Source organism: Rhizophagus irregularis, chromosome 19 (genome assembly GCF_026210795.1).
Source record: "Rhizophagus irregularis chromosome 19, complete sequence".
In the NCBI taxonomy this organism is placed as follows: domain Eukaryota; kingdom Fungi; phylum Glomeromycota; class Glomeromycetes; order Glomerales; family Glomeraceae; genus Rhizophagus; species Rhizophagus irregularis.
In genome coordinates this window covers 2,626,172-2,652,174 of record NC_089447.1, presented here as the reverse complement: position 1 = coordinate 2,652,174, position 26,003 = coordinate 2,626,172, and the positions used below count along the sequence as shown (strand labels likewise).

General features: G+C 26.1%; 10 protein-coding genes across 10 annotated transcripts; 3 read left to right on the top strand and 7 right to left on the bottom strand.

Annotated features, from left to right (window-relative positions):
• Positions 1-3,153: 3,153 nt before the first annotated feature.
• On the top strand, positions 3,154-4,929 carry OCT59_011117 (uncharacterized protein). The gene is made up of 7 exons (XM_025309705.2): positions 3,154-3,232; positions 3,298-3,449; positions 3,542-3,595; positions 3,680-3,771; positions 3,852-3,927; positions 4,025-4,214; positions 4,447-4,929. The coding sequence occupies exons 1-6, from the start codon at positions 3,171-3,173 to the stop codon at positions 4,153-4,155; spliced, it is 567 nt and encodes a 188-aa protein (XP_025164578.1). The 5' UTR covers positions 3,154-3,170; the 3' UTR covers positions 4,156-4,214; positions 4,447-4,929.
• On the bottom strand, positions 4,370-6,334 carry OCT59_011116 (uncharacterized protein; the record flags this gene model as incomplete). Its single annotated transcript, XM_025328940.1, has 9 exons — positions 4,370-4,588; positions 4,681-4,903; positions 4,991-5,042; positions 5,136-5,369; positions 5,433-5,464; positions 5,539-5,587; positions 5,658-5,707; positions 5,828-5,906; positions 5,989-6,334. The coding sequence occupies 9 exons, from the start codon at positions 6,332-6,334 to the stop codon at positions 4,370-4,372; spliced, it is 1,284 nt and encodes a 427-aa protein (XP_025164579.1).
• A 920-nt stretch (positions 6,335-7,254) lies between these two features.
• On the bottom strand, positions 7,255-9,560 carry OCT59_011115 (uncharacterized protein). Its single transcript, XM_025323070.2, has 6 exons — positions 8,899-9,560; positions 7,975-8,818; positions 7,861-7,890; positions 7,740-7,778; positions 7,648-7,674; positions 7,255-7,571 (listed from the first exon to the last, which is right to left on the bottom strand). Exons 1-6 carry the CDS (start codon positions 9,394-9,396, stop codon positions 7,495-7,497), a joined length of 1,515 nt encoding a protein of 504 aa, XP_025164580.2. The 5' UTR covers positions 9,397-9,560; the 3' UTR covers positions 7,255-7,494.
• Positions 9,561-9,870: 310 nt separating this feature from the next.
• Positions 9,871-10,988, bottom strand: OCT59_011114 (uncharacterized protein; the record flags this gene model as incomplete). Its single annotated transcript, XM_025323071.2, has 3 exons — positions 9,871-10,240; positions 10,317-10,421; positions 10,582-10,988. The coding sequence occupies 3 exons, from the start codon at positions 10,986-10,988 to the stop codon at positions 9,991-9,993; spliced, it is 762 nt and encodes a 253-aa protein (XP_025164581.1). The 3' UTR covers positions 9,871-9,990.
• A 389-nt stretch (positions 10,989-11,377) lies between these two features.
• OCT59_011113 (uncharacterized protein) lies at positions 11,378-12,379 on the bottom strand. Its single transcript, XM_025323072.2, has 4 exons — positions 12,222-12,379; positions 12,025-12,150; positions 11,858-11,947; positions 11,378-11,777 (listed from the first exon to the last, which is right to left on the bottom strand). Exons 1-4 carry the CDS (start codon positions 12,325-12,327, stop codon positions 11,482-11,484), a joined length of 618 nt encoding a protein of 205 aa, XP_025164582.1. The 5' UTR covers positions 12,328-12,379; the 3' UTR covers positions 11,378-11,481.
• A 493-nt stretch (positions 12,380-12,872) lies between these two features.
• On the bottom strand, positions 12,873-13,887 carry OCT59_011112 (uncharacterized protein; the record flags this gene model as incomplete). Its single annotated transcript, XM_025323073.2, has 6 exons — positions 12,873-12,943; positions 13,019-13,109; positions 13,187-13,314; positions 13,401-13,469; positions 13,562-13,684; positions 13,764-13,887. 6 exons carry the CDS (start codon positions 13,885-13,887, stop codon positions 12,873-12,875), a joined length of 606 nt encoding a protein of 201 aa, XP_025164583.1.
• Positions 13,888-15,715: 1,828 nt separating this feature from the next.
• Positions 15,716-16,384, top strand: OCT59_011111 (uncharacterized protein; the record flags this gene model as incomplete). Its single annotated transcript, XM_025328941.1, has 1 exon — positions 15,716-16,384. The coding sequence occupies one exon, from the start codon at positions 15,716-15,718 to the stop codon at positions 16,382-16,384; it is 669 nt and encodes a 222-aa protein (XP_025164584.1).
• A 2,527-nt stretch (positions 16,385-18,911) lies between these two features.
• OCT59_011110 (uncharacterized protein) lies at positions 18,912-20,048 on the top strand (the record flags this gene model as incomplete). The annotated part of the gene is made up of 2 exons (XM_025312165.2): positions 18,912-19,761; positions 19,834-20,048. The coding sequence occupies 2 exons, from the start codon at positions 18,912-18,914 to the stop codon at positions 20,046-20,048; spliced, it is 1,065 nt and encodes a 354-aa protein (XP_025164585.2).
• Positions 20,049-22,281: 2,233 nt separating this feature from the next.
• Positions 22,282-22,990, bottom strand: OCT59_011109 (uncharacterized protein; the record flags this gene model as incomplete). Its single annotated transcript, XM_066136303.1, has 4 exons — positions 22,282-22,479; positions 22,574-22,702; positions 22,801-22,917; positions 22,988-22,990. 4 exons carry the CDS (start codon positions 22,988-22,990, stop codon positions 22,282-22,284), a joined length of 447 nt encoding a protein of 148 aa, XP_066000938.1.
• A 43-nt stretch (positions 22,991-23,033) lies between these two features.
• Positions 23,034-25,986, bottom strand: OCT59_011108 (uncharacterized protein; the record flags this gene model as incomplete). Its single annotated transcript, XM_066136302.1, has 10 exons — positions 23,034-23,164; positions 23,376-23,413; positions 23,478-23,600; positions 23,693-24,044; positions 24,119-24,418; positions 24,493-24,510; positions 24,730-24,755; positions 24,829-25,237; positions 25,302-25,576; positions 25,679-25,986. The coding sequence occupies 10 exons, from the start codon at positions 25,984-25,986 to the stop codon at positions 23,034-23,036; spliced, it is 1,980 nt and encodes a 659-aa protein (XP_066000937.1).
• Between the last annotated feature and the right edge of the window lie 17 nt (positions 25,987-26,003).

Sequence of the window (26,003 nt, the reverse complement as noted above, 5' to 3'; positions counted from 1 at the left end):
TTTAGCTACGTTTATATTTTTAAATTATGTAATTCGAATCGACTTACCAAAATATGACTTTGTTAATCATAATAGAATCTCAGCAGTACTATAGTATTATACCAGCATTAGACAAAATTTCAGGCAGAATTTCACCTAATTTTGGTAGTGATGATCGTTATGGTAAAATGTATTGAAAATAAATTAATAAGCAAAAAAAAAAATTTTAATTAAATATTCAAAATTAAGGAATAAAAAAAAACTTGTCACTTTAATCATTAGTAAATTATATTTTAATATATTATATTATACTTATATATTATTTAAATATTATACTGAGATATTGTGAAAAATATATATTTTACTATTCCTTCTCCTGATATATCTGTCATTCTTTTTCAAAATCTGGTTGTCATAATATTGGGTAATTTTACTAATTTATTAACTTTTTAAATGCTTTTTCTTGTTTTTCTCCTCCATTCAAATTTCTTTTCTTTTTTTATTAGTTCGATATCTTTGAAAAATCTTTTACAAATTTCCTATAATATGAATATAGCATTACAAATGATCTAACTTATTTTACATTTTATAGTTTCTTTATATCTCTGATTTTGTTTTCTTTATATTTTTCTGGTTTTATTCCAACTATTTCAATTTTATATTCTAAAAATTTAATTTTCCTACTTCTAAATTTACATTTCTTTAATTTGATTAATAAATTTTCCCTTTTCAATTTTTCTAACATTATTCTTCATATTGTATATTTCATATATTCTTTCAAAATTTTTTAAATAAATCATTATATTATTTAAATAAATTTATTTCTTATTTTTAAATTTTATTTTATGTTTTATTTCTTTTACTTTTCTTAATTTTTCTTCATCATATTTAAATATATCTTCATATTTTCTAATTAAATATTTTTATATTCTTATTATTTATTTTTTCTAAACATATTTTCTTTTTAAATTTTTTTTTTATTTTTATCGGCATCTTTATCATTTTTCTCTTTTTTGATTCAAAACTGTTTATTTTTTCCTGTATTCTATTTTTTTTATAGTATATATAGGTAATACTTCGATCCGTAGCGATTTTATCCAGATTTTCATCTGGATTGAATTTTATTAAATTTTGCTGGCACTATGAGTTTGGCCAGAATTAGTATAAAATTTTGGGATAATAATACTTTAATGTTGGTTTAAATTATAGTCTGTTTAAATCTGAAATTCATAATTTTCTCAGCCATAATTGTCACATGAAAATATTCAAGTTTTCATTCAGATCAAAGCACTATATATAGGATTTCATTTACTTTTAATAAAGATTATAAAATTCTGCTTATTTCTAATAATGGTTTTTCAAATTTACTAGTAATTTTACCAGTGATTCTATTGATTAATTGATTTAAAAAGAAAAAAAATCATAATAGCTTTAAGATAAAAATTATATAGAATAAAAAAAAATTGGTTAAATTTATAAGATAAATTTACTTAATATTAAAAAATATAACTGTAAAATAAATACATTTTTTAAAATGTAATTTATAATTAATAAAGTAAAATCTATATATTCTTTAAAGATATTACATTTATTTATAAGATAAAATTTAAAATATTCATATGATTAATAAATTTACAGCAACTAAAAGTTTAATATTATTTTGAAATTTATTTAAAAAAATCTGGAATATATATATACTTTAAAAATCTTTTAAATAAAATAAACATTTAATTAGTAATTTGTTATAATTTATAAAAAAAATTAATATATATATGTTGTACCTCAGATCGATTCTTGCCTCAGATTGAAGCTCATGCACCTCAGATTGAGATTGTCACCTGATACACCTCGATTGCTAATAAAATGAGCTATAATTAAACATCAAATTTTCCAACTTTAATGTATTTTTAAGTACTAAGTAAACTTATTCATCATAATTTTAAGTATACAATCCTAAAATTTCAGAATAGTTGGAATCATACTCATAAAAATCTTTTCATTTGAAAATGACTTAAAATTTAATAATTTTTCAGATAAAACACAAGTATAAACTTCAATATAAATTGGATTTACATAGAAATTTCAGGAAACGTGTAACTCATTATGGCAGACAAGTTTGAATATATTACAAAAAGTGGTTTAATTAATGAGAAAAAAAGTTTACTTATAACAGACTTTATTGCATGATTCAAATGAAATGCGTCAGGTGACAATTTCAATCTGAAGTGCATGAGCTTCGATCTGAGGTAAGAATCAATCTGAGGCACAACATATATATAGAAAAAAAAAGATTTATATCATTTGGCATTTGCATAAAAAAATTCTTATAAATAATATATAAAAATCATGAATTACATTTATTATATTAATTAATTTAAATAGTATAAATTAAAGTAGAATAACTCCCTATAAAAAATTTTATCTGAATATTTCCATTACTTCTCTGTGTATTCCGTAAAAATTCTGTGAAAATGATACATTCACAGATATCCGTGTTAGCGAGATGAAAATTTCTATGATTTAAGGCTATAAATTCCATTAAAATGATACATTCACGGAAAAAATATGGAAAGATAAAACATGGATCAGATTTTTTACAGGGACTAATTATATATATAATTGTAATTTGTAATATAAAGTTATTAATATAATTTATTTACTACTAGCATAGTAAATAAATTTATTCACTTATATAATGAGAGTTCTAAACAATTTATACAATTCAATTTATGTATTAAGTTATACACATGAAATTTACTTATTTGATTATACAAATTTCTAAAAAATTGTTTTTAAACTACATACTTCTGTTTTTTAGTTAACTAATAGTTTGCTTCAATAAAAGGAATTTAATGGTATTTTTTTAACTTTAATATTTAATTTACTGAGATATAATATGAAGCAATTTTTTACCTAATATAAATAAGATATATTTAGAGTTCTGACCATATTATTAATTTAAAAGAAAACAATAAATCATTTTATTCTAATGAAAAGAGAATTAAAAAAATTCCTTACTAGTTAAAGACTGATCTTTTTCAAATATATGATATATCTTAAAAAAAAAAAAATCTATTTCATGTTCATGTGATTTTCACTATTGATTACACTATTTACACTTTCGATTCTGATCGTCAATTTAAAAAAAATTTTCTTTTCAACTTAGATTGAATCGCTTTACATTTAAAAGTATGGAAAATTCCGAAAATTCCTTTTCTTTTCCTTCAATACATAACTTTCCTCCGTTTTACACGTACGTAAATTCTACTTCCTTATACTTTTAAAAAACGAATAAATACGAATTTATTTTTTAAATAGATTACAACCAACTCAAACAACATGGCAAAATCAGGCCGCACTTTGGTCAGAAATAATTTTATCATATTATAGACATCATAAGTTATATCGGCTTAATTTATCCGAATCGTTAAATAGTGATTTATTCAATTTAAATAGTCAAGGAATTCGACGTAAAATTTTTTTTTTTTTTTTTGAATCAAATTTTTTAAGAAAAAATACAATAATTAATTGATTTTATCTTTTTTTTAAAAAAAAAAAATAGGAAAATTAAAACTTGATACATTACAAGCGATAATCGATACAATGGTTTACCGAGGTTTTTTTGATTTAATGAGTCTTTTTTTTTATTATATCGTTTTATAATACGTTTTATTTATTTGTAATTTTTATATTAATTTAGGAACAGCAGAATGGGATCCACCATCTAAAAAAGATTCCGCGATAATTTACTGGAGGAAACCAGAAGATTGGGCTAATTTAATTAATAATTGGGTCCATATTATTATATTATTATTATTATATTAAAAAATGTTTTTTTTTTGAAATTAATTTTTATCATATAAATATTTCAGGTATTAGAAACTGGAATGTCTAATTCTATAGTAACAGTATATGAAATTGCACATGGAGATTCTGCTGAGGGGTTCGGTAAATATAATTTAAATTATAATTATATAATAATTCATATTTTCACATATTGTATTTTCATAATTAACAATGTTATTTTACTATTAATTGGTGATAGAATTTCATGGATTAGATCAAACAATTTTAATGAAAGCACTAGATATATTAGTGAAAAAAGGTGTAGCACAAATATTTCAAGGAACTAGTACTGATGACATGGGTGTGAAGTTTTTTGGGGTTAATGGATAAGGAAATTTTATGTATGAGTACTTAAGCAGGATTCGTTATTATATTAATTAATCTTTCAAGTAAGTGGGTCATTCATTATTATTAATAGCATATTATTTTTAATATAGAAACTTTTCAAGAATAGATTGAATAAATATAATAATTATATACAATTCTTGTTGATTACTTGAACTTCCACTAAACAACTATTCCTGAAAAAAGTTTAATAATTAAATTAATGATGAGGTTGTTGATCTTCAACATCCAAATGCATCAAAACTTCTTTAACACTTTTACATTCATCCTTAACAGCTCGTCTAACTTGTTCCTCGATGTGATGAGCCTTTGATACAGTTATATCGGGATCAACTTGTAACACCATATCGATTAAATGAAATGGACCTGACTTTCTGCCTCTTATACTATGAAAATTTACTATATTTGAATTAGTACCCTAAATAAAAAATTAGATGTTAGGTACAAGTATATATAATATTACATATATCTATATGTAAAAAGAAAATTATTTAGTAATATATTTGTTACCTTTGATTTTTCAACGGCTTTTTCAACTTGGCATATAATATCCTCTTCAACTTTCATATCAGCTAATTCTTTTAATGAACTTAACATAATTTCAAATCCACTTTTCATTATCATTCCTGCTACTAAGATACCACCTACCGGATCAAGAAATGGAAATCCAAGATAACTTCCCACAATTGCTCCAAGGGCTACCAAACTTGAAGCTGCGTCACTACGATGGTGCCTAAATAAAATTAAATATTAGCAATTAAAAAAAATTTATTTTTGGTTTGAAAAAAAAAAGAACCAATAAATCATTCCAATTATTTACCATGCATTGGCTATTAAAACATCCGATCGTTCTTCTAATCCGATTTTTAATGCTATTGAAAAAAAAATTTTTATAGTCGAAAAATTAATTTTGATTATTAATAATATAAAAAAAAAAGTGAATTTATCAGTAAAATTAAACATACTGATTCGAAATAATATTTCCTTAACAAGAACAGATGCTGCGGCAAACCAAGCAGCATTGGGATTTAGAGGATGTAAATTTGCACTATTTATGGCACCGTTGAGTTCACTTATATTAGTCGGTATTTCTACTGGAAGAAGCTCAACCAATAATTCGTAGGAATGATGACCAATTCCAATTGCTCCTGCTATTAATAGTGAAGAGACTGCTAATGATCCGATCGATTCATATTTCCCTAATAATAAAACCAAAATGAATTTTTTACATTCATAGTTGACAACTTTTTATTAATATTTACCATATCCGTAAGGATGGGTTGCATCTGCAGGGCTATTATTGAAAATAAAAATATCAAATGTGAACAACTTGAAATTTATGGTTATTTTTTAAAAAGATTTATTTACCGCCTAGATTTTCGAAAAGTGTACAATGTCACAAAGTCGCTAATTAGATCTACATATATAAAAAAAACCATTAATTTTAATGAAAAATCATATTAAATTCTTAACCAATAAGTACGTACCACTTAAAGAATGCGCAGCATCGGCTACTAATGACGCGGAATTCATTACCCTTTTTAATGCATAATTCAAAAAAAAAACAAAATATTAGTCTTTTTTTATTCCTTTTATTCCAAAAAAAATTAATTAAATAAATAAAAATAAATAAATAAGTAAATAATAATATACTTACACACCAGCAACACCTTTTGCTGCGGTTAGTCCAACATTACTTGCAAGTCCCCACAATGTAATTTTTGTTCCACGACTTTCTTGTTATTTAAAAAAAAAACCATATCTGATTAAAATCCATAAAAACAATATATATATATATTTTTTAATTAATTAACTTACTTGAATCAGAAATAGTAAGTGCAGCAATCAAACCCGAATGTTCTTCATTTCTATGACCATGATGATGATGATTAATATGCCACCTTTTTTGTTGCTCAAAAATTAAGTATGGTTTATTACTATTATTAATATTAATTTGTAAAATATTATTATTATTTATATTTTTATTATTTCCATTTCCATTTTTAAATCGGGATAAATTATATAATGATGAATTCGTTTTAGTATAAGAATGAAAAAAATATTTATTATTAATATTATTATTTGTTATATTTATAATAATGTTAAAAGAGGATGATAAATTTTTGAAAATTTTTATGGACGTGTTTCGATTAAATTTATTCATTTCTTTTAAAATTTTTTTTTAAATACAGGTTTAAGAAAAAATTAAGAGAAGGGAAGGGGAGAAATGGGAAAATGATCCCATGTATTTATACTTTATTCGGACTATAAATTAATCCGATTTAAATAACTCTCGATATTCCTGATGTTCTTGTTGTAGGCTGAACAATCAATCTTGTGTAATTTTGGTTAAATTATTTGTAAGTTTCACATGATTTAGATAAACGTCATTCACAAAAAGTCATTTGTAATCTTTTATTCAAATTACATTTTATTATGTCTAACTGGCTAGTTACATTTTTTTAATTACAACCCAGCACTGTGTTGTATAATAGGTGACAAATAGTATTTTTTTTTTGCTAAGAATGAAACATAGAAGGCGTGACACACTGTGATAATTTGCGACTCCTAACCCTAATCTAATTAGAGTATCTATGCTCGATAAACGTGTATTCGATTATTCAATATTTTGATAGGACATACGTCATGTGATTGATTATCATTCATTAATTGTTTTGCCCGAGTCAGTTACTGATTCTGATGATCTGATCGAGTTCAATATTCGAACCGACTAAATGATTGGCTCGTAACCATAGCAAAAAGAACGGATAATCATAATAAAATTTTATAAGGACATCGTTGTGAAAACTATGGTATTCCCACGGTGACTCCGTAAGAACACCATTCTTGAATATTTTGCGTAAAAAAATCCTTGTTTCTTAGTTCGTGTCCATCACATGAGTAAAAATTCTTTGTGCTTATAATAAGTACACCCAAATTGTTATTAGGAGTACTATATTTGATATATATAAGAATAAACAGTATTTTTGTTCAAATAAAAAAGTTTCAGAATATTTCATTCTACAATAATAACATGATTCTTCATCATTATTAAAAGGAAATATCAATAAAAATTAATCATTTGGTATTGTCGAAAAAGTGGTTAGACTGGTAGAATACATATTGACAAAAAAATATATAATCGCCCATACAAAATACCACATGCATTTTTATTTTTGATCACATGTTTCTAAAATGTGTAACCTATTAGTTAAGTTATGTCATAAAAAAATTATTAACAAATATTGTTATAATAAATATTAGATCTTATAATAAATATTAATAATTAATGTTTATAATAAAGGAATATAATTTTAAAATTTTTTATGATCCTTCCCAAGGAAGGTCGGTATCAAATTGACGCGTGATATACACATCTTTCTCTTCAGGTACGAACGTAACTAAATAAAATAAAAATAAGTAACCCCTTTTTATACCATAGATATAAATGGGAAATTTTGCAAAATTTTTAATTACCTGCAGATATCGTTTCTGTTTCGGGAACTAAAATAAAAGAATAAGAATTAGCACAGATACATACACACATTATAGTTAAACAAAAAAATTACCATATACAAGATCTTCTTCAAATTGGCGCGTCACATACTCTATAATATATATAGAAAATTTTATTTAATATATTTTTTATTTTGATTTTACTTAAGACAAAATATCTAAAGTAAAATTTACCTTCTTCTCCTGTGATTGTATCAATCGAACCTAAAAATATATATATACAATGATGAAACTATCATGAATATTATAAAATCTAAGGCAAGTTTTTAAAATTTATGTTTAACATACGTGTAGTTGAAACCGATAATCTTTTGAATGGAGCATTTATAGGTTCAGGAAGATCAGTAAAATCCAGTAAACGACTGGTATAAATAGCTAACGGGTGCGTTACAGTTACGGGTCTGCTAGATGCTGGAGATGATAATTGAGAACAATCATAATCAGCGGTATTAAAAGCTGCAGTTATTTCGTTCTCGACACCATCTTTTAAATCCCAATACCATTTATGAAACGTTTCATATAGCTCATGGGCATTGGGACGTTTTTTGGGATTTGCATCCCAGCATCTATTAGTTAATTTAACAAAAGGTTTTGGCATACAGACTTCACTGATAGGGCGAAGTCCACGACAAATATCTAAAGCAAGAAGGCCGTCATGTGCACGATCACTGAATGGAGGGATACACTCTGAAACTTCCCACATAATAATACCAAAACTGTAAATATCGGACGCGGGAGTGTAAATTTTACCACGTAAAACTTCGGGTGAAACATAAGGTAAAACACCATAAACTGTGCGATTATATTCCGATGTAGATTCTTTATCTGCGGGTCCAGTAAATCCTAAATCTGCTATCTCAGCATTTTTACCTTGAAGGATATTTCCACTGTGAAAATCCCTGTGAACTAATCCTGCTTGATGAATTTTATTTAATCCTTCAGCAATTTGTTTTAATATCCCCAACTTTTGTATCCAATCAAGTTCCCCATAATTTTGTTCTAAATAAGTTCTTAAATTTCCACGATGCGCATAATATAACACTATAATATAATCTCCCGTTTCCGGTTCTTGCGATATTCCATAACATCTAATTAACCCGAATCCTCCTCCACATTTAACACATGCTTTAATCTATGATATGATATAATGAATGAGTATATTATATGCGCGATAAAGAAAAAAAAAAAGATAAATTAAAAAATTGAGTATACTTCGTCAAAAAATTTCGGTGATAATTTGGCAGAATTCTGCATAGTTTTTAATGCAACTTTCCAATTACTCATTCTTCCCCAATCATCTTTTTCATGATCCCATTTTTTAATAAATCCATCCTTCCAAATGGCAGAATAAACTTTAGCGAAACCACCCCTTGCAACAAATTTAAAACTTCGAAATTGATCATATGGAATCCATTCTAATACTTGTCTATTATTAGTAGCATTTAATTGAAAATCTTTTATAAATTTATCAATTAATTCATTACCACTTGTCCAATGTTTAAACTTCTTTCGAAAATTTTCTGAATTACATTTTTGACACCATTCGGTATGTGTATTCGGTTTATTACAGGTTGTACATAGCCCAAATTGATTTCTATTATCATAAGATTTACTTCTTGAAAAGGAAAAAGGTTTTTTTGAAATCGAAGAAGCTTTTGGGTTGTTATTATTTGAATATTCAGGTGACCAATAGTTGTTTTTGTAAGCCATTCAAAAAAAAAAAATAATTATTTTAAAACAATTATTTTTTGTTAATATTTATTTTTCTAATTTTTCTAATACAAAACTAACAGCTATATAAGAACAATGAAAGATTTAGATTTTTGGATTCCTGGAAAGAATGAAAGAAATTCATTATTATTATTTCTTTTGTTATTGTGTTTCAGTAAAAGTTGCGTTTTTTATAATTTTTTTTCTAGTAATTATTGTGATACAAACAATATAAATTACAGTTTTACTAATTTTGGAATTTTATAACTGGTCTTAATAGGCTAATAAGGTCATTGAGAGTTTAATATAATTGGTTTAAAATAAAGGGCTGAAAAATTAATTACAGAGATCACATGATTATATCTTGTCGGCCGACTTTACGCGCCTTTTCATCAATTAAGAAAAAGAAAGAAAATTATTTAAATTTATAATCGTAATAATTGTACGAAGCGTAAGCGTAGGACACTCATGATTAGGTATACTCCATTTTGTATATTTTATTAATATTTTTTGGAAGAATTTACTAATTTTTAAATTAATCAATCTATTATGAAAAAATATTTTCAAAGTCGTATCAAATAATGCGAATCTAAATCATGATCTATCGACCTCATTTTCCTGTCTTGCAGCTTTCGCTCTTTCTCTAAGTTGCGCAAACGTTTCTTTAGTAGCAACTTTAATCCTATCAACGACACTATCGATAGAGTCCAATGCTGGCCGTACGTCAAGGTAAAATACAGGATTATCACCTTCATCAGGTGCTGAATAATAATCAATTACATAACGTACTTCTCTACCACATCTATCAATTGTCCAATCATGACGATCGAAAGGTGGTGGTGTGCTAAAATTAAAGTATAAGAAAAGTTAAGAAGGAATAATTAATACACTTAAAACAAAAAAAAAAATAGAACTTTTACCCTAATGAAGGAAATATTTTTGATGCCCATTGTAATATTCGAGCTTTTGGGCTAAGTTCTTGCGGTCGACCTCTAAAACGTAATAATTTTGGTTCATTACAATTGCTTTTAAATATGCAAATAGTAGAAGAGAAAAAGAATGAATATATTATATTGACTACATTAAAATCAAATTTTCTTATTAAAAAATATCAAATGAATTATATCAACCAAAATCGATTATTATATCACCTACCAAATCAATTAAATTATATTAATTACGTACCACTTTTTCATTTTCTCCCATCTAATAATCTCATTCCAAGCTCTTTCATTCAAAAAGTTATGTATATCAACCATAGTTTCAATGCTTTCTTCAGGAGTTTCCCAGCCTTTCCTAACTAAAGCACTATAAAATTGTTGCGGAGAAGGATATTCCCAATAATCAGAACTTTTGGCTTTTGGAATTGAAGAAATAACACGTTCAGTTGGAAGATATATTCGTTGTCCAGGTACTTGTTCTTGAGATAAATGTGGCATTTGATTATCTGGTGAAAGAGCATCCCCTGAATGTACAATTGGACAACTTTTATTAGAAGCATTTTTTAAGGAATTATTATATAATGTTTCATTCTGAGAATCTTGTGCTTTTTCATGCATGGGACATCCTGTAGGAATATTACTAGAAGACATTGTCAAATTTTAAAGAGAAGAAAAAAAAATTAAAAAAAAAATTTATAAAGGTAATCTTGTGAAACATTCCGTGTTAGATCGACGGTCATTTATTAAGTATTAATGCTTGTTGTGCTTGTGAAATTTTGCAAATCATTATTCGAAAGTTTCGGAAGTTGCCGTTGTGGCGTTTCTTTACTACATAAACCTTCGTACTATCAAAAATTATATCATCACAGAACAACGGAAACTTGAATGATGATGCAATGGACAACATAAAAAATTCTCACACAAAAGAAAAAAAGATTTTTAATCGGATTTAATTATTAATCATAGTCTCGCTGAGAACATTTGTCAATTTTGCCACGCTCCATTATTGGTAGCACAAGAAGGTATTCGTTAGTCATATCAGATATGTTTGTTAAATTGCGCGATTAGTTTATTAAAAAAAATATTAGTGCAGAAAATGTACATGTGGATATAGTATAAATAAGATCACTAATAATTTATAATTCTAATGATAAAACCAATAATCAGTATAATATTCACTATAATATAAATCTTTATCTTTATATTTTACTCCACAATCTTCAATAGGAGGAGCAATTCCCTTGATTGTATTTACGCGAATTATATGAGTAATATCAGCAAAAACACCATTACCAGAATTGGCGGTTGTTTGAGTTACCAGCCATGGAACATTTTTCTTTGGGTTATCAGGAGAAGCACTCGTAGCTATTATTTTAGTTGTAACTTTGGAATTATCACCTTTTATAATTGATTCCCATGTTGGACGTCCTCCATTAATTGCTGTACATATAAAAAATTTTATTTTATGTAATTCGAAATTCGAACGTAATTAAATCATATACTTAAATCATAATACTTACGTTCTTTTACGAAATAATGTTTGGCAATATAATAATATGGAGTGAATTTTTCGGTGTTTTTATCATTAATTAAATTTGCTACAGGTGTAACTACAAGAAACATGTCGATGTGAGTAAATAGTCAATAGAATGTAATTATACACGTGACTTAATACGCGAATATTTACCTAATGTCCAAGTTTTATTTTCGGAACTGCATTGATAAATTTGATAACCATGACCATATAATACGAATTTAAAATTACGATCGGTCGGAATTGTAATATTCTTTGGCAAATCAATAATTGGTTGTTCTACATAGAGAAAAAGAATTTTTTTAGAAGAGGAAGAAATATACTTCTCATAAATAAATATAATGACTCACTAGTTTTGGTACCAATTATTTTTTGATAAGGTAAATAATGTGCTTCATTTAGTGAATATAAAGATGTCACTAATATGAATACGAATAATAATGGGACTTTGATCATTTTTTTTTTTTTTTGGTTTTTTTTTTAAAAAAAAAAATTGATTTTTTATTTCACGAAACACTAAAATTTTCCACAGAGATTTATAGAAAAATTTTTCTTGTGAAAAAAAAAGCGAATTCTTGGCATGGCTTAGCTACTCATTTGATTTAATTCGAATAGCGGTTTAAGTTAATAAAAACGAGAAAAGAGAATATTGCGGCAATTTCTTTTATTAATAATTGGGGCTTTAATTTTTACGGTTTTACCAGAAATGTAAGATCTACCGTCAAAGGAGTTTAAAACGGAAACCCATTGTAAAAGTATAAAAAATGACGAAATATACTATTTATAAATAATTACGCCATAAATAACTAAATTTAAAAAAAAATATTAGTAATCTAACTGTCTATTTAAAATATTATGAGATTCTGAGCTAAAAAAAATTAGGGTAATTCGGACATTGTCGACGAATTTAGAAAAGTTAATAGAAAAATCGACATAGTATCATATTAAATCATAAAAATTGTCTATGAATGTATAAGTATTATATGTGTAATAAATCATAATTAATGATAATACCAATATTGAGTAGTATAATAGCTTTTGAATAATTCATTATTGGAATATTTATTTCCGCCTATTTTTAGAAGTAAAAGAATTTAATTTATAGAATTTCTTATTAAAATTATATTATTTTATAAATAAAACTTACATTCTCCTATTGGGGGAGGAACGCCACCTTTAGTGTTTGTACGAACTACAAATTTGACATCACTAAAAGCTCCATTTTCACCTTCATTTTTCTACAATTAAATTAATTACAATTAATACAATTACAAAAATATATACATTGAAAAATAATTAATAAATAAATGCTTACAGTTGTTTGAATTAAGAGCCATGGAATATTTTCAGGTTCAACAGGATATGTTTGAATAATTCTTCCAATAACACTAGAATGATCACAATCAAGTGTTGAGTTCCAAGTAGCTCTACCTCCGTTAACAGCTAATTAAAAAATCATAATATATATATTTATTTAATACACTTTAATAATAATAATATATATGTGTTATCAACATCATAATACATACGAGTTGGTTGGAAGTAATGATCTCCAACGACTTTTTGGGGATTAACAAAAAGTTTAGCTTTGGGTCCAACTTTATTAAAAAAAAAATTACGTAGATATATATATTAATATTACGCGACGTGTTAAGTTCAAAGAATCTTTACGCTTTAGCTTTATAATTACCTAAATCCCAAGATTTTTGAGGAGTCGTTGTGTTGCATTTATATATTTGATCTCCCGCAGCATAAAGTAAGAATTTAAATTTGGCAGCAGGGTTAAGAATAGATGGCAAACCTTTTGGTTCCCCTTTTTAAATATAATTAATTAGCATTTTGATAATTTGACATATAAATAAATGTTGATATAATAATAAAATTATTCGTACTTGAGTTTTTAGTAATACCACATTTTTCATCATCATCACGTTTGAACATTGGAGAAGAGTCAACGAACAATGATTTTGATAAAAGTAAAACGAATAATAAAACTAATGATATCTTTAATGCCATCTTTTATTAATTATTTAGTAAAAAAGAAGAGACAAAGAGAAATTTTGTATTTATATGCTATAAATAAATACGTTTAAAATATAAATTATATAAATCCTAGAATTATATATAAATTATATGAAGTTATTACTTCTCTTTGAATGTACTCCAGGGAGATACTAAAGAAATGGTAGAAGGAGAATTTCATGATAATTTATATAAAAAAATTTTGTAAAAGGAAAAAAAGAAAAATGTTGAAAATTACACGAGCTAAACATCTCGATCTCAGTACAAGAAATTACTCCTGATCACGCGAAAAAATTTATTCCATAAACGGTATTTTTTTTTGTTTTAGTTCATTTGAATTGTTTACGAGAGCACTTTGAATTGGTTTGTTTCCAATAATTGTTCTCTCGTAACAAGAATGGGCTATTAAAAAACTCGCATCAAATTACACGAATTTTTTTTTTTAGAAACTTTCATTTTAAAATAAATAAATAAACAATAAATAGAATAGAATAAATAGAACGTGAATGGATCGGAAATTAAAATTTGTTCGTATCTACACTCAACCGTATAATTACACAAAGTGTATGTTGCGTTGTGATTTTAATGGCATAAGATTATTATGGTTACAATATCGCTACCATCTTACATTCTTTCCCTTATAAACGAATGTTATTGGTTAGATCGATGAGGAGTCAAATAAATGATCATCAAATACTTTATGCTGGCCAACAAACAAAATTTAATGGTGCATCGTAAATAATACTATTGTCAAACAAATATCATTAAAAGTTTCATTTGAACTCATGTATCTAATAAATTTATATCATTATAAATATTGTATTTATTTCACAGTGGCGTGATTTCTTTCCTATTATAGTAGACTAAATAATAATTTTGTTCCGCACATCTTGAATATCCCTCCTAAATTTAAGAATATCCTACTCCATATTATTTTATATTTTAGTAAACATGATTTTGGTCTCGCCTCTTTCAATCTTTCCCACAATTAAAAATAACTTTTATATTTGTACTCATTTCAATACGTGATTCACCTATGTTCCATATAAAGATTTTCATTTGCCCTATGATTAACATCATTTATTTTTATACTCCTACATTATTTCACAATATAATAATTGTGTATAAGAAATAGTGTACATATATATTATGTGCGTTTTTTGCTATTTGTTAATGATTAATTTAAGTAACACTTATCAACTTATAAAAAAAAGCGGGAAAAAAATTAATTGATCAATTTTAATGATAAGGTTAGACTGAAATGAGTGTGATGTTCAATTAAAATTACTTAAAAAAAAAAATTTTAGCAGGAGTTTTAATTATTGTTCTAAAATATAGATTAATTTTCTGGAAACACTTAGTAATAAATTTTGATTACGTTAGAACTTGGAATTGAGTTTGAAAAATTGCATCAGGGATTTCGCCCACCAATCAGAACTCTTTTACATATAAAAAAGTTATAATGATAATCTCCTGCTTTTTACATTATTACTTTTTAAATCATAATACATTAGAACTTTAAAGAAAAAAAACTACTATATAAAACAATGAAAAAGCATCAACATACATATGTATTGATTAAACTTTATATTATTATATGATTATGTAGGGTTATATGTAATTAACGCAATCAGTTCTTGTTCTTTACTACGCATTAATATATATATATTGGGCTAAAATCTGACAAAAAAAAACCTCATTTTCGATAAAAAAAAAAAGAAATAATTGCAAGATTTATTCTGTTCTCAAATCTCAATTTACTTTTACTTTATTCTTTTTTTATTTTGTTTACATGAATAAAATAATTTTTTCATTTTTCATCATGTTCGTTATTAATTCAGATATTAAACATATTATTAATACACGTTTACAAGATTTGTTTACTACCTCTCTTAAGAAACGACGCGAACAAGATTACATCACTTTAACTTCTCGTTTCACTTCTGTATCCAAAACTACAACTTTATCTCATATTACTACATATCACGATAATCAAGATATTATCATTTTCGGATCAATCTTTTGTGTAATAATCTCATTAATCTCTTTAATCACATTTTTAATTATTTGCATGCTTCGTCATAAATCAATTTCTTGTTCAATTTTATCTCTACGGGGAGGGAAAAGAAATCCGATTACTAATGATTCATTTTCGAATCAACAACATAAAAATGCAAATACTTCATTAAATCCTATAAATGTTGATTCGAATTGTAATCTACAAGAATATAAACCGAAATTGAAACCTTTACTTTTAGTAATAAAACATCAAGATTATCTTAATAAAAAAGAGGAGAGGAGAATTTCTTATCGTCAAAGATTTGATACCTACCAACAAGAAAATGTTAGAACTACTCTTCGAGAAAATAATTTTCAAGTTGAGAATAATAAACGAAATGTTAGGGTGAGATTTAATGAAGTAGTAAAAGTAATCGATAATAAATCAAGGTTGAAAATAAGAAGATTTGAGCGAAACATTGACAAAATCTAATTGTGTATGATAAAGGAACTTTGATTTGTGTTTATCATAGTGAATTAGTGATGTAAATACAATTATATTTATATATTTTAATTTTATGTGAATGTATTTTTATATGTAACACAAATATTTATAAATATTAAAAAACCATTCTATTATTATACTCTTCTTACGAATAAATTTAGTTTAGATTATGTTTAAAATACGGAATGCTTTGGATAAAATTGACTATATCATAACTCATAAGTAATTTGAATAATAAATTTATATCTGTTAAAACATTAAAATTTGAAGAATATCCAAATAGGTACCGTCTCTAGTACTTTTATCTTTTCTAAGTATATCATTTAATTTTATTTCTTATTATAAAACGATATTAAAAAAATCATTATTTCCAAAAAGCCGTACCTGAGTACATGTTTGTTTCAGTTGCTTATCGGCTATATTAATAGTGGGAAAATGTGCTATAGGTATTGTGGTGCCAGGGTTAGTGATTTATCAAATCTTTTTATATAAAAACAATCAGCATTTAGAGCTTATATGTAAAAATTGGTGAGAAATCGAATCGATGTAGTTTCGATTTTTTTTCAGAATCAATTCCAAGCCCTATACAAAGTTACTTTATTTTCGCCTCCTCCGCCCTAAACTCCGTTGCCTACAGTTCTAACTTCTAAGTATCCAATCCCCTCTACGCCCAATTTTCTGACGTTCTCCTGGTTTCATTTTAGCTTTTTATTCTTACGCGTTGCCGTTGACACACTCTTGGCATCAAAAGAAATGAAGAAACAGAAAGTGTGCATTCTGATTCAATTCTAATGAGATTTATTATTAATAATAATATTGCAATGATTATTTCAAAGAAAATAACCGGAAACAAAATATTTATTAGTTAATACGATTGATTACATTGGAAAGAAGGCACAAGTTTGTTAAATTTGTTGTGAAAGCACATTAGAAGAAAACGTTCCTTATATTCAAGAAGGAAATCTCATTTCTAATTGGCCGTTCGATTATCATGTTAGATTAGAACTTATTCCAGGATGAAAGAAAACAATGAAAGAATGTTTAAGCTTCTATGCTGAATCATGATGATATGTATCAATTATGTATTGCTATTTCAGGAGAAACAAAATAATCCAATGCTAAACTTGCTTATGTTAAATTTGCTGTCAAACCTTTTAATAATTGTATTAGCAAAACGATTATATGCCGTATAAAAGAAGAAGGATTCCATCATCATCCACATTTGTGATATTCCAGGTTGAGCTTCGATAATCTTAGTTAACTTTGTACAAATGATTCTTTTTCATCAAATCAATTACACAAAAATAAAATTATGGCCTACAGATCTACCCATTCATGTGGAATTTCAGTTTGTTACATGACATAAAAATCAATGGTTATTGTTAGTTTAATAATGGAAAGGGCGCAACTTTCATGTGACATCTACATTTATTTTTTTTAAATAAAAATCAAACAAACAGATTAGAAATCTATTAAGGTTTTGTATTTCTTTCTTCTTTATTGATTACATAACTGTTGATAAAAGATAAGATATCTTTCTTTTCTTTATTGTAAAAATACCAATTAACATAAAAATCTATCCATAAATAGAAAGTTGTGCGGAGAGCTCCATTTTAAAAATAAAATTCATCTAAAAGGATATGTATTAATAGCAACAATAGGAGCAGTTTATGTGCATACTATGAAAATAATCTTATAACTACATAACCACTAAATCTCGGAAGTCACGATCGTTGTTTTCTTTATTGAATTTATGATGTTTAAATATTAAAAAAAGTTTTTTTTATCAACATACTGTAAAACCGATGAAGGTAAAATATCCAATCAAAATTTGATCTCTGCTTCAGAATATTAATACATATTAATGCAATACACAAAAAAAATAGAATCTTAGAACAGATGCTCATACTTACTTGCTAAGGAAAAGTTCAATTAAAAGAATTTTAGATTTGGTACAACTATGATGGCGTATTTGAACTTGATTTGACATCATACAGTATGCAATGATCCGTTAGACAAAAAAAATGTGATGAATTTAAGGGACATGACAAAGAGGCATTTATTTTTCTTTTTTTGGAGTTTGTTTCTATCTTAAATTCACCTATTTTAAAACCATTCGACTGATAGTTTCTCAACGGTTGTAAATACTGTAAACAGTGCTTCATATAAATTGTCAATTAGTAAATTTAATAATAATTGCTTCTGAAAAAAAAAGTGAAGCATTTTTTTATTTAAACCAAATATTTTGTCGATGATTTGCATTTTTGTTACCCAAAATTAAAATTTTATTTAATTTTCTCATCTGTAAATAATAAATAATAAAAGGAAAAATGTAAACAAATGATAAAGTAAAAAAATTTATATAGAGTTGGCCATGATATAATTTTTTGCCATACATTATTTGCATGTACAAGCAAATTTTTTTTTAATATATAAATATTCAGGCATTTGTTTCTAAGTTATATATATTATATATTTTTTTTTACATCCAAGTACGTTTTCAACCTCCCTTAAAATGACGTCAACGGTAGACGCAGAAGAAACTTTGTTATTAAATCTAATTTTCAAATTACAAGATCCAATACCACAGTACGTTTTAGGCTGCCTACCAGCCATCGCGACTATAGGAGCTGCACCGGATAATGGTTTAATGAATAAACTTATATGGATTTTCCGGTCATTAGGCTCACCTTTTTCAGGATTATTCTACTTTTGTAATATTAATGAAAAAGGAATGTGTGCATATTGGCTCCCATCAGATAGTTTTATTCAAAACGGAAACACTATCTTATATAGGCCTTTTGGCCATCATGCGATGGAATTGGACCTTACACCAAATCAAAAGAAATACATGAGGGAATGTATTGCTGAAGCAACGGTGCTGGACAGATTATCAAGCTTGGCATCAGCTTATTATATAATTGTTGGGATTTTCGCAGGGATCGCTAGAGCAACAGGTGCCGTGGGAAATCCTTGTATCATCAAGGATTGGCCTTACATCCCATTAGCTCTCGCGTGGACAATTCCAGTGATCTGCGTGAGGGTTTTTAATGGGAGGGTCGTTTTTAAAGATCCACGACACAAATTTTATTTTGAAGAACCAAAGGAAGAAGAGAGTGAAGAGAGCGAAGAGGAAAGAACTGAAAAAGATGAAATAGAAATAATGGAAATAAAAGTTGAAGAAAATGGACGAAATGAAAGTAAAAGAATTCGTGTTAAAAAACTCAAAGAAGATATGTTAAATTCTAAAATTGCTCACACAATGCTCACTGCAGCATTCTCGGTGTTAATGCCTTGGATGGCCGTACTCATGGCCTACTTTACTAAACCAATAGGTTTTGCATGCCGCAGTAAATATCTTACAGGTATTTTTATTATAATTAATCAATCTTATACATCAGTATTAATGTTAATTAACCTTTAAATTTATTTAATAGTGGTATGTTCTATTTGGACTATTAATAGCCTGTTGGCTTACATATTGCATCTAAGAGGAGAAAAAAGTGTTAGTGGTCATAAATATATTCATGGATGGTTTTGTCTGTGCGGGGTTATAATAATAATCCTGTTTACTTTGTTGGGATTACTAAGTAATACACAATTATGGTGGATAAATTTATTTGGAAATTCTTGTATTACTGATTGTTCATAACAACATTTTTAATTTTATTTTGTATATTGTATATAATGTATGTTAAATTTTATGTTAGAATTTAATAATAAGTTTAATAAACCTATTTAATTAGATTGTAAATATAAATTATTTTTATTATTAAATTGAAAAAAAAAAAATTAATATTTGCTATACATAAGAAATATTTCTTTTATTAAATTTTCTTTAGTATATTAAATTATGAATTTTGCTAACTTTCTCTCTAGGAGATGTCACCTAGGTGACATTACCTGTACTAAAAATTAAAATTTATAACTTTTATAACTGTAAATTTCACTTTTTAAAATGACATCAACAAATTTAACAATACCAGCGAACCTAAACCTTACCCTATAACCCTAATCCTAATTCACTAACTACAATTCTAATCTTAACACTAATTCTAATTCCCTAACCATAATTCTAATCCTAATTCCCAGTAAGAAAAATCGCATACTGAAAATATACTGAAAATATACTGAATTTTAAGAATATTTAACTATATAATCATGTATATTATAAGTATAAATTAAATATAATTTTAGTATATTTTATGTAAGATATTTATATCCATAAATAATGCTAAAATTATGTTTAAATATACTGTATTTAATATGTAAAAAGCTCATAAAACACCCTTAAATTTTGCCTCTTTAAGTATATTTTAAGTGCAAATTTTATGTCATTAATTTCTACTTAATTTCAGGATAATTTTATTTCGTGTTATTATATATATTTAAGTATATTTAAAGCCCATTTTCAGTGTATTATAAATATGATTCAATTGTATTTTGCATATATTTTAATAATATTTCAATTAGAAATAACATATATTTTTAGTAGTTTTAAAGGTCAATTTAGTTCAAATAAAATAATATTTTATGTATCTTTTAATTAAAAATAGCATACATTTTTACTTGCATTAAAGATTATTTTAATTACATTTTTACATTTGATAATAATGATATTTTTAGTATATAAATACAATATCGATATGGTTTGATTATATTTCAATAATAATTCGTGTACATTTTAAAGGCTATGCTAATAACCAATGATACAAATAATTTCTATAGTAAAGTAAAATGTTTAATTTCATATTTCTGAAACTATATAAAACGAAAATAAATAAAGAATAAAATAAATAAAGAAAAGAAGATACAGTTAGGAAAACTTATTTTTCATACCCATTACACAATAACTCGAGACCCATTTAATTTAATGTACTTATTAAAGAGGGGAAAAAGTTATATTAGTAATTTAGTTATTTAATTTTAAATCCAATACAATAAAGTTTGATGCATACCTGTTTAATAAACATAATTTTCAAGTAAAAAATACTTATACACGTCTACAATTAACACCTCGACACGGACCTATTTAATTTAATGTACTTGTTAAAGAGGGGAAAAAGTTATATTAGTAATTTAGTTATTTAATTTTAAATCCAATACAATAAAGTTTGATGCATACCTGTTTAATAAACATAATTTTTAAGTAAAAAATACTTATACATGTCTACAATTAACACCTCGACACGGACCTATTTAATTTAATGTACTTGTTAAAGTAGAAAAGGTATATTAGTAATTTAATTATTTAATTTTAAATCCAATACAATAAAGTTTCGATGCATACCTGTTAATAAACATAAAAAAATACTTATACACGTCTACATTCTACAGTTAACACCTGACACGGCTACATTAAAATAGAAAAAATAAAAGAATCAGTTAATATTAATTTCGACAGTAACTAACTATTGGATAATTGATATTGTGGTGGAAAATTTATGTATTCATACCGTCTCTCCCTGTAATATAGTCAGCTTCTCTTCTAAAAGTAGGGTTAATTAAAACTTTCTAATTCCAGAAATTCAAGGTTTTGTATCTTGTATCCTTTATTCCTGGTAAAATATTTTTCGTCAGTAAGTTTATAAATAATATAGACTTATTACCAGAATAACATAGACTTATTACCAATATTTTATCAGAAAAGAGAAAAGTAAAATAAAAAAACAGTGAAATGTTTTGCTTATAATAGGTATTTCATCTATTTCATCATCGCTTATCCGTGTTTAACTATTTTTAGATACAAATAAAGTTAATGGGATAATCTTATTCGTGTTTAGCTATTTTTAGAAATTAATCAATATACAACAAATATTCTTAATTATCAGGTTTTTTACTAGAACATAAAAAGTTTTATTATAAGTGCGAACTGCTGCAAGAAATCAATGCCCAATATTTTCCCAATTAGAGTCATCAAATGCATTTTCTTTATCAATTATATAATATCTATTATCTATTTTAGCAAAACCTATACAATGATCTAAACATCTTACATCGATAAATTCTTTTGATCTGAATTGAGTAAAATGTTTACATCCATATTCATCTTCTACAATTTTTGATGTTAATTGTACATAAAGCTAACATGTAAACCCTCGATTGGTTCAATTCATGACAAGATAATAATTTACGATTCCATATATATCTACAATTTTTGATGTTAATTGTACGTACAATAAGATAGTAAACGATGGTTGAATTCGTAAGGACAAGATAATAATTTACGATTCCATATATATCTACAATAACGAGTTGAGGAGGCGCATTGGGTCTGTAGGCAAGTTTATCTATTGTGCGTCTTATCTAAAAATATTTATAAATAAAATATAAAATCAATATTAAAATTATATCAAAAAAATAAAAAAATAGCAATGATAGTAATCAAAGATTATAAATTTTACCTGAGCACAATAATTATTTCTTGCAATTTTATTATTTCTTTTTATACAACAGCTACTAATATATTGTCCATCTGAAGTTCTTAATCTTCCATATCTTACACCATAATTATTAACCTCCTAAAAAACGAAATTATTTTGTTATTGTAATGATGAATTTAAAATTAAATAAAATAAAGCTTTATATTACCATTTCTAAATCATTACGATTTATATTGCTTGATCCTTCGTAAAATTTAATCAGATGTTTGTGTTCTTGGCAGCAGAGAATATTGAGTAGAAGGGAAATAAAATTCTTCTTCATACCCTTCAGTACTAAAGACCCGTTCCTTACTCCATTGTTTTAGCGGGTTTTCTTTGAAAATAGCTTTTGAGATAGAAAAAAATGGTAACATATAAAATTGCTGTAACAAAGTAAGCATATTTGCAAGGTTGCTATATGGCTTGATCTTTGATTTAATGAGTGGTTGTAATATACCGTTACACCCTTTCCATAGGAAACTGCCAATGGGTCCAACTAGGGCCACAATATTTAATAGAATCTGCTACATGTAAGAGGTAATGGAAACTTATCTTACATGCTGCTAAACGTTGGCCATTGTTCTGATAATACTCTCTAAAATAATTAATCATTATTTTAATTATTATACAATTATAAATTATAAGACAGAAATCATTACCTTTCATAATAATCTGAAAATTTTTTAAGCAAAATTTGTACATCATCAATTTGTTCTTCAGATATTTCAGGTTCTAAACAAAGCTTTACAGACTTCACAAAGTTTGCCCATCCTTGAAGATGCCTATTATGTAACGAAAAGTAAAATTTACTTTTTGATTAGTTAAAAAAATTTAAAAATGTATTAATTTAACTTTTTACTTTTTATTAAAATACCTTTTATCCAGATACACCTTTAGTAATGGTAATGAAAATAAAATTATCCAATTTCTCCATTCTACCGCTTTGTAACCATTATGATATTTAAATATGTCACGTGGAGGGCGACCAATTTCAATAGGCATATCTTTTTTTACTTTTTCCATTTGTATGCCAATACTTTCCCACTGTGATTTTGATAACTCATAATCACTAGACAATAATAGATTGTTATAAAAAAATTTTCCACTCCAATGTGCATACATTGACGGTGCCACATTCTCGAAGAATAAATGCATTATATCTGTTGGGAAAGACCATGGAAATAATAATGTTTGTAATTTTAACAATTCACTGGACCCTTTAATTCCTGTATAGTAAAGTAATAATAATTAATACAGAGATGTAAGTATACTTTTACTTTTTTTCTCAAGAAAATCATACCTGTTTCTCTGATCATTTCATCTTTTCGATCTTTATTCGTTTCTTCTTCAATTAATTTTTCCATATTGATCGTGTCATCATGATTTCTTATATTGCAAAAAGCAGATGATGGATAGTATATGTGTTTATTTGATGGGTGACAAGTCCCTTTTATCATACAAAAACGACAACCTTTATACGAATTGTGTCCAGAGAGGTTTAAGCTTTTGCTTAACGCTGGAACATCCCCCGTCCATGTTAATAAATGTGCGCGTAAAATAAAAGGTTCATTTGTTCGTCCATCTATACATTGAACTCCTTCTATAATATTTAACAAAATAAAATTTCAATTATAGAAAAAATACATTTTTATTAGATATTAAAATTAGCTATACCTTCAAGTTCTTGTAATTCTTTTATAAGAGGGCGATAAAAAAGAATTAAAATTCTTTGGCGAACGGGGACCTGGTATTATCATTGTTACCAGTAGATTTTCTTTTTTTACACGAATAGAAGGATGAAGATTATTATTTATTAATAAGATGACCCAACAATCATCGGTTCGTTGTTCAAAGATCTGATATCCATCACATGTCCCAGATAGTGCAATATTCCGTTCATCTTTAAAAAACCCCTTTGTAATAAATCCTTATATAACCTATTGAAAGAAACATATTTTAATGGCCTTTTTTTTAAAAAAAAATTTACTTTAGTAATTAAATTATACTCACAATCCATCAAAGATATCAGCATATATTTCCTCCTCTCCTTTGTTTTGGGAATAATTACTTCTATATTGTAATTCTTCGGCTCTTTCTTTATTCTTGTATTGAATTATTAGGCGTTCTTTTACCGAAAAAAAAAATGTTGTATTTACAGGTTTGCCATTATCATCAAATCTGTTTTCACCACAAATAGGGCAACTGGCTAAATTTTCATATGATGATGTAAATGCAATACAACTGTTTTTGCAAGTATCGTATCTATGAGGTTCAAAAGGAACTATGCTATTGATTTTTTTTTTCAACTTATAGATTGTTAAATTAGAATTAACATTATCAAGTATTTTGTTGAATGCGATGTCAGATATTGAATGGAGTACTTTTGTATGTAAAAGACGTAAACCTTGAATCAATTCATCTAAAATAAATAAATATTATTATTCTATCAAAATTAAAATCAATAAACATAGTATTAACTGTACCATCGTTTATGTTTGTCATTTCAGATTCCTCAAATTCTTTATCATCATCTGTTAATTCATCATTCTCTTCAGAAATATATGCACTTGTTTGTGAACAATCACTTTCAGTTTCTATGTCTCCTTTATCATCTTCTTCATCACAATCTTTATTATCAAGACTTTGCCTATCACTATTCTTATCGTAATCTTCGTTATTAGGAATTGGATTACCATTATTATAATCTTCGTTGTCAAGAAATGGCTCATCGCTATCGTCATCATCATAATCTTCTGATCTGCAATTAACATGATTTTGATGATTATTAAAGTATTATTATAACAATAATGTTTAATAAAAGTAAAATTTACTTTTTTTTATAAAACAATTAATTAATTACCTTTTTGGTATGTCTTTTAAAATTACAGGAACATGATCGTTATTTGAAATATTGCTTTCTGAACTTGTATCTGATTTATCCGATTCATCGTCTTCGAACTTTCTTTTTTCAGCTGCGTTACAACTTGAAATTGATTCACTATCGCTTTTTGTTTCTGATCCGCTTTCTGCTTCAGATTCATTAATTTTTTCAATATTTGCTTTTTCTCTTTTTTGATGTTTTTTAAAAGTTTTTCTAGTAGACAACCACTTTCCGTTACCATCTTTAGAATTTATTTTACAAATACGACAAGAACAAAGAAATGGCATTTTGAAACGTGATAGAA

Bases quoted from the DNA above. Each gene is read 5' to 3' on its own strand.
- OCT59_011117 (XM_025309705.2), top strand. From the start codon at position 3,171: ATGGAAAATTCCGAAAATTCCTTTTCTTTTCCTTCAATACATAACTTT. The intron at 3,450-3,541 runs GTAAAATTTTTT...AAAAAAAAATAG, and splicing joins AAATAGTCAAGGAATTCGAC to GAAAATTAAAACTTGATACA. The intron at 3,596-3,679 runs GTTTTTTTGATT...ATATTAATTTAG, and splicing joins CGATACAATGGTTTACCGAG to GAACAGCAGAATGGGATCCA.
- OCT59_011113 (XM_025323072.2), bottom strand. From the start codon at position 12,327: ATGATCAAAGTCCCATTATTATTCGTATTCATATTAGTGACATCTTTA. The intron at 11,948-12,024 runs GTAAATATTCGC...TGTTTCTTGTAG, and splicing joins AAATAAAACTTGGACATTAG to TTACACCTGTAGCAAATTTA. The intron at 11,778-11,857 runs GTAAGTATTATG...TTATATGTACAG, and splicing joins ACATTATTTCGTAAAAGAAC to CAATTAATGGAGGACGTCCA.
- OCT59_011115 (XM_025323070.2), bottom strand. From the start codon at position 9,396: ATGGCTTACAAAAACAACTATTGGTCACCTGAATATTCAAATAATAAC. The intron at 7,891-7,974 runs GTATGTTAAACA...ATATATTTTTAG, and splicing joins ATTATCGGTTTCAACTACAC to GTTCGATTGATACAATCACA. The intron at 7,572-7,647 runs GTAATTAAAAAT...TATTTTATTTAG, and splicing joins AACAGAAACGATATCTGCAG to TTACGTTCGTACCTGAAGAG.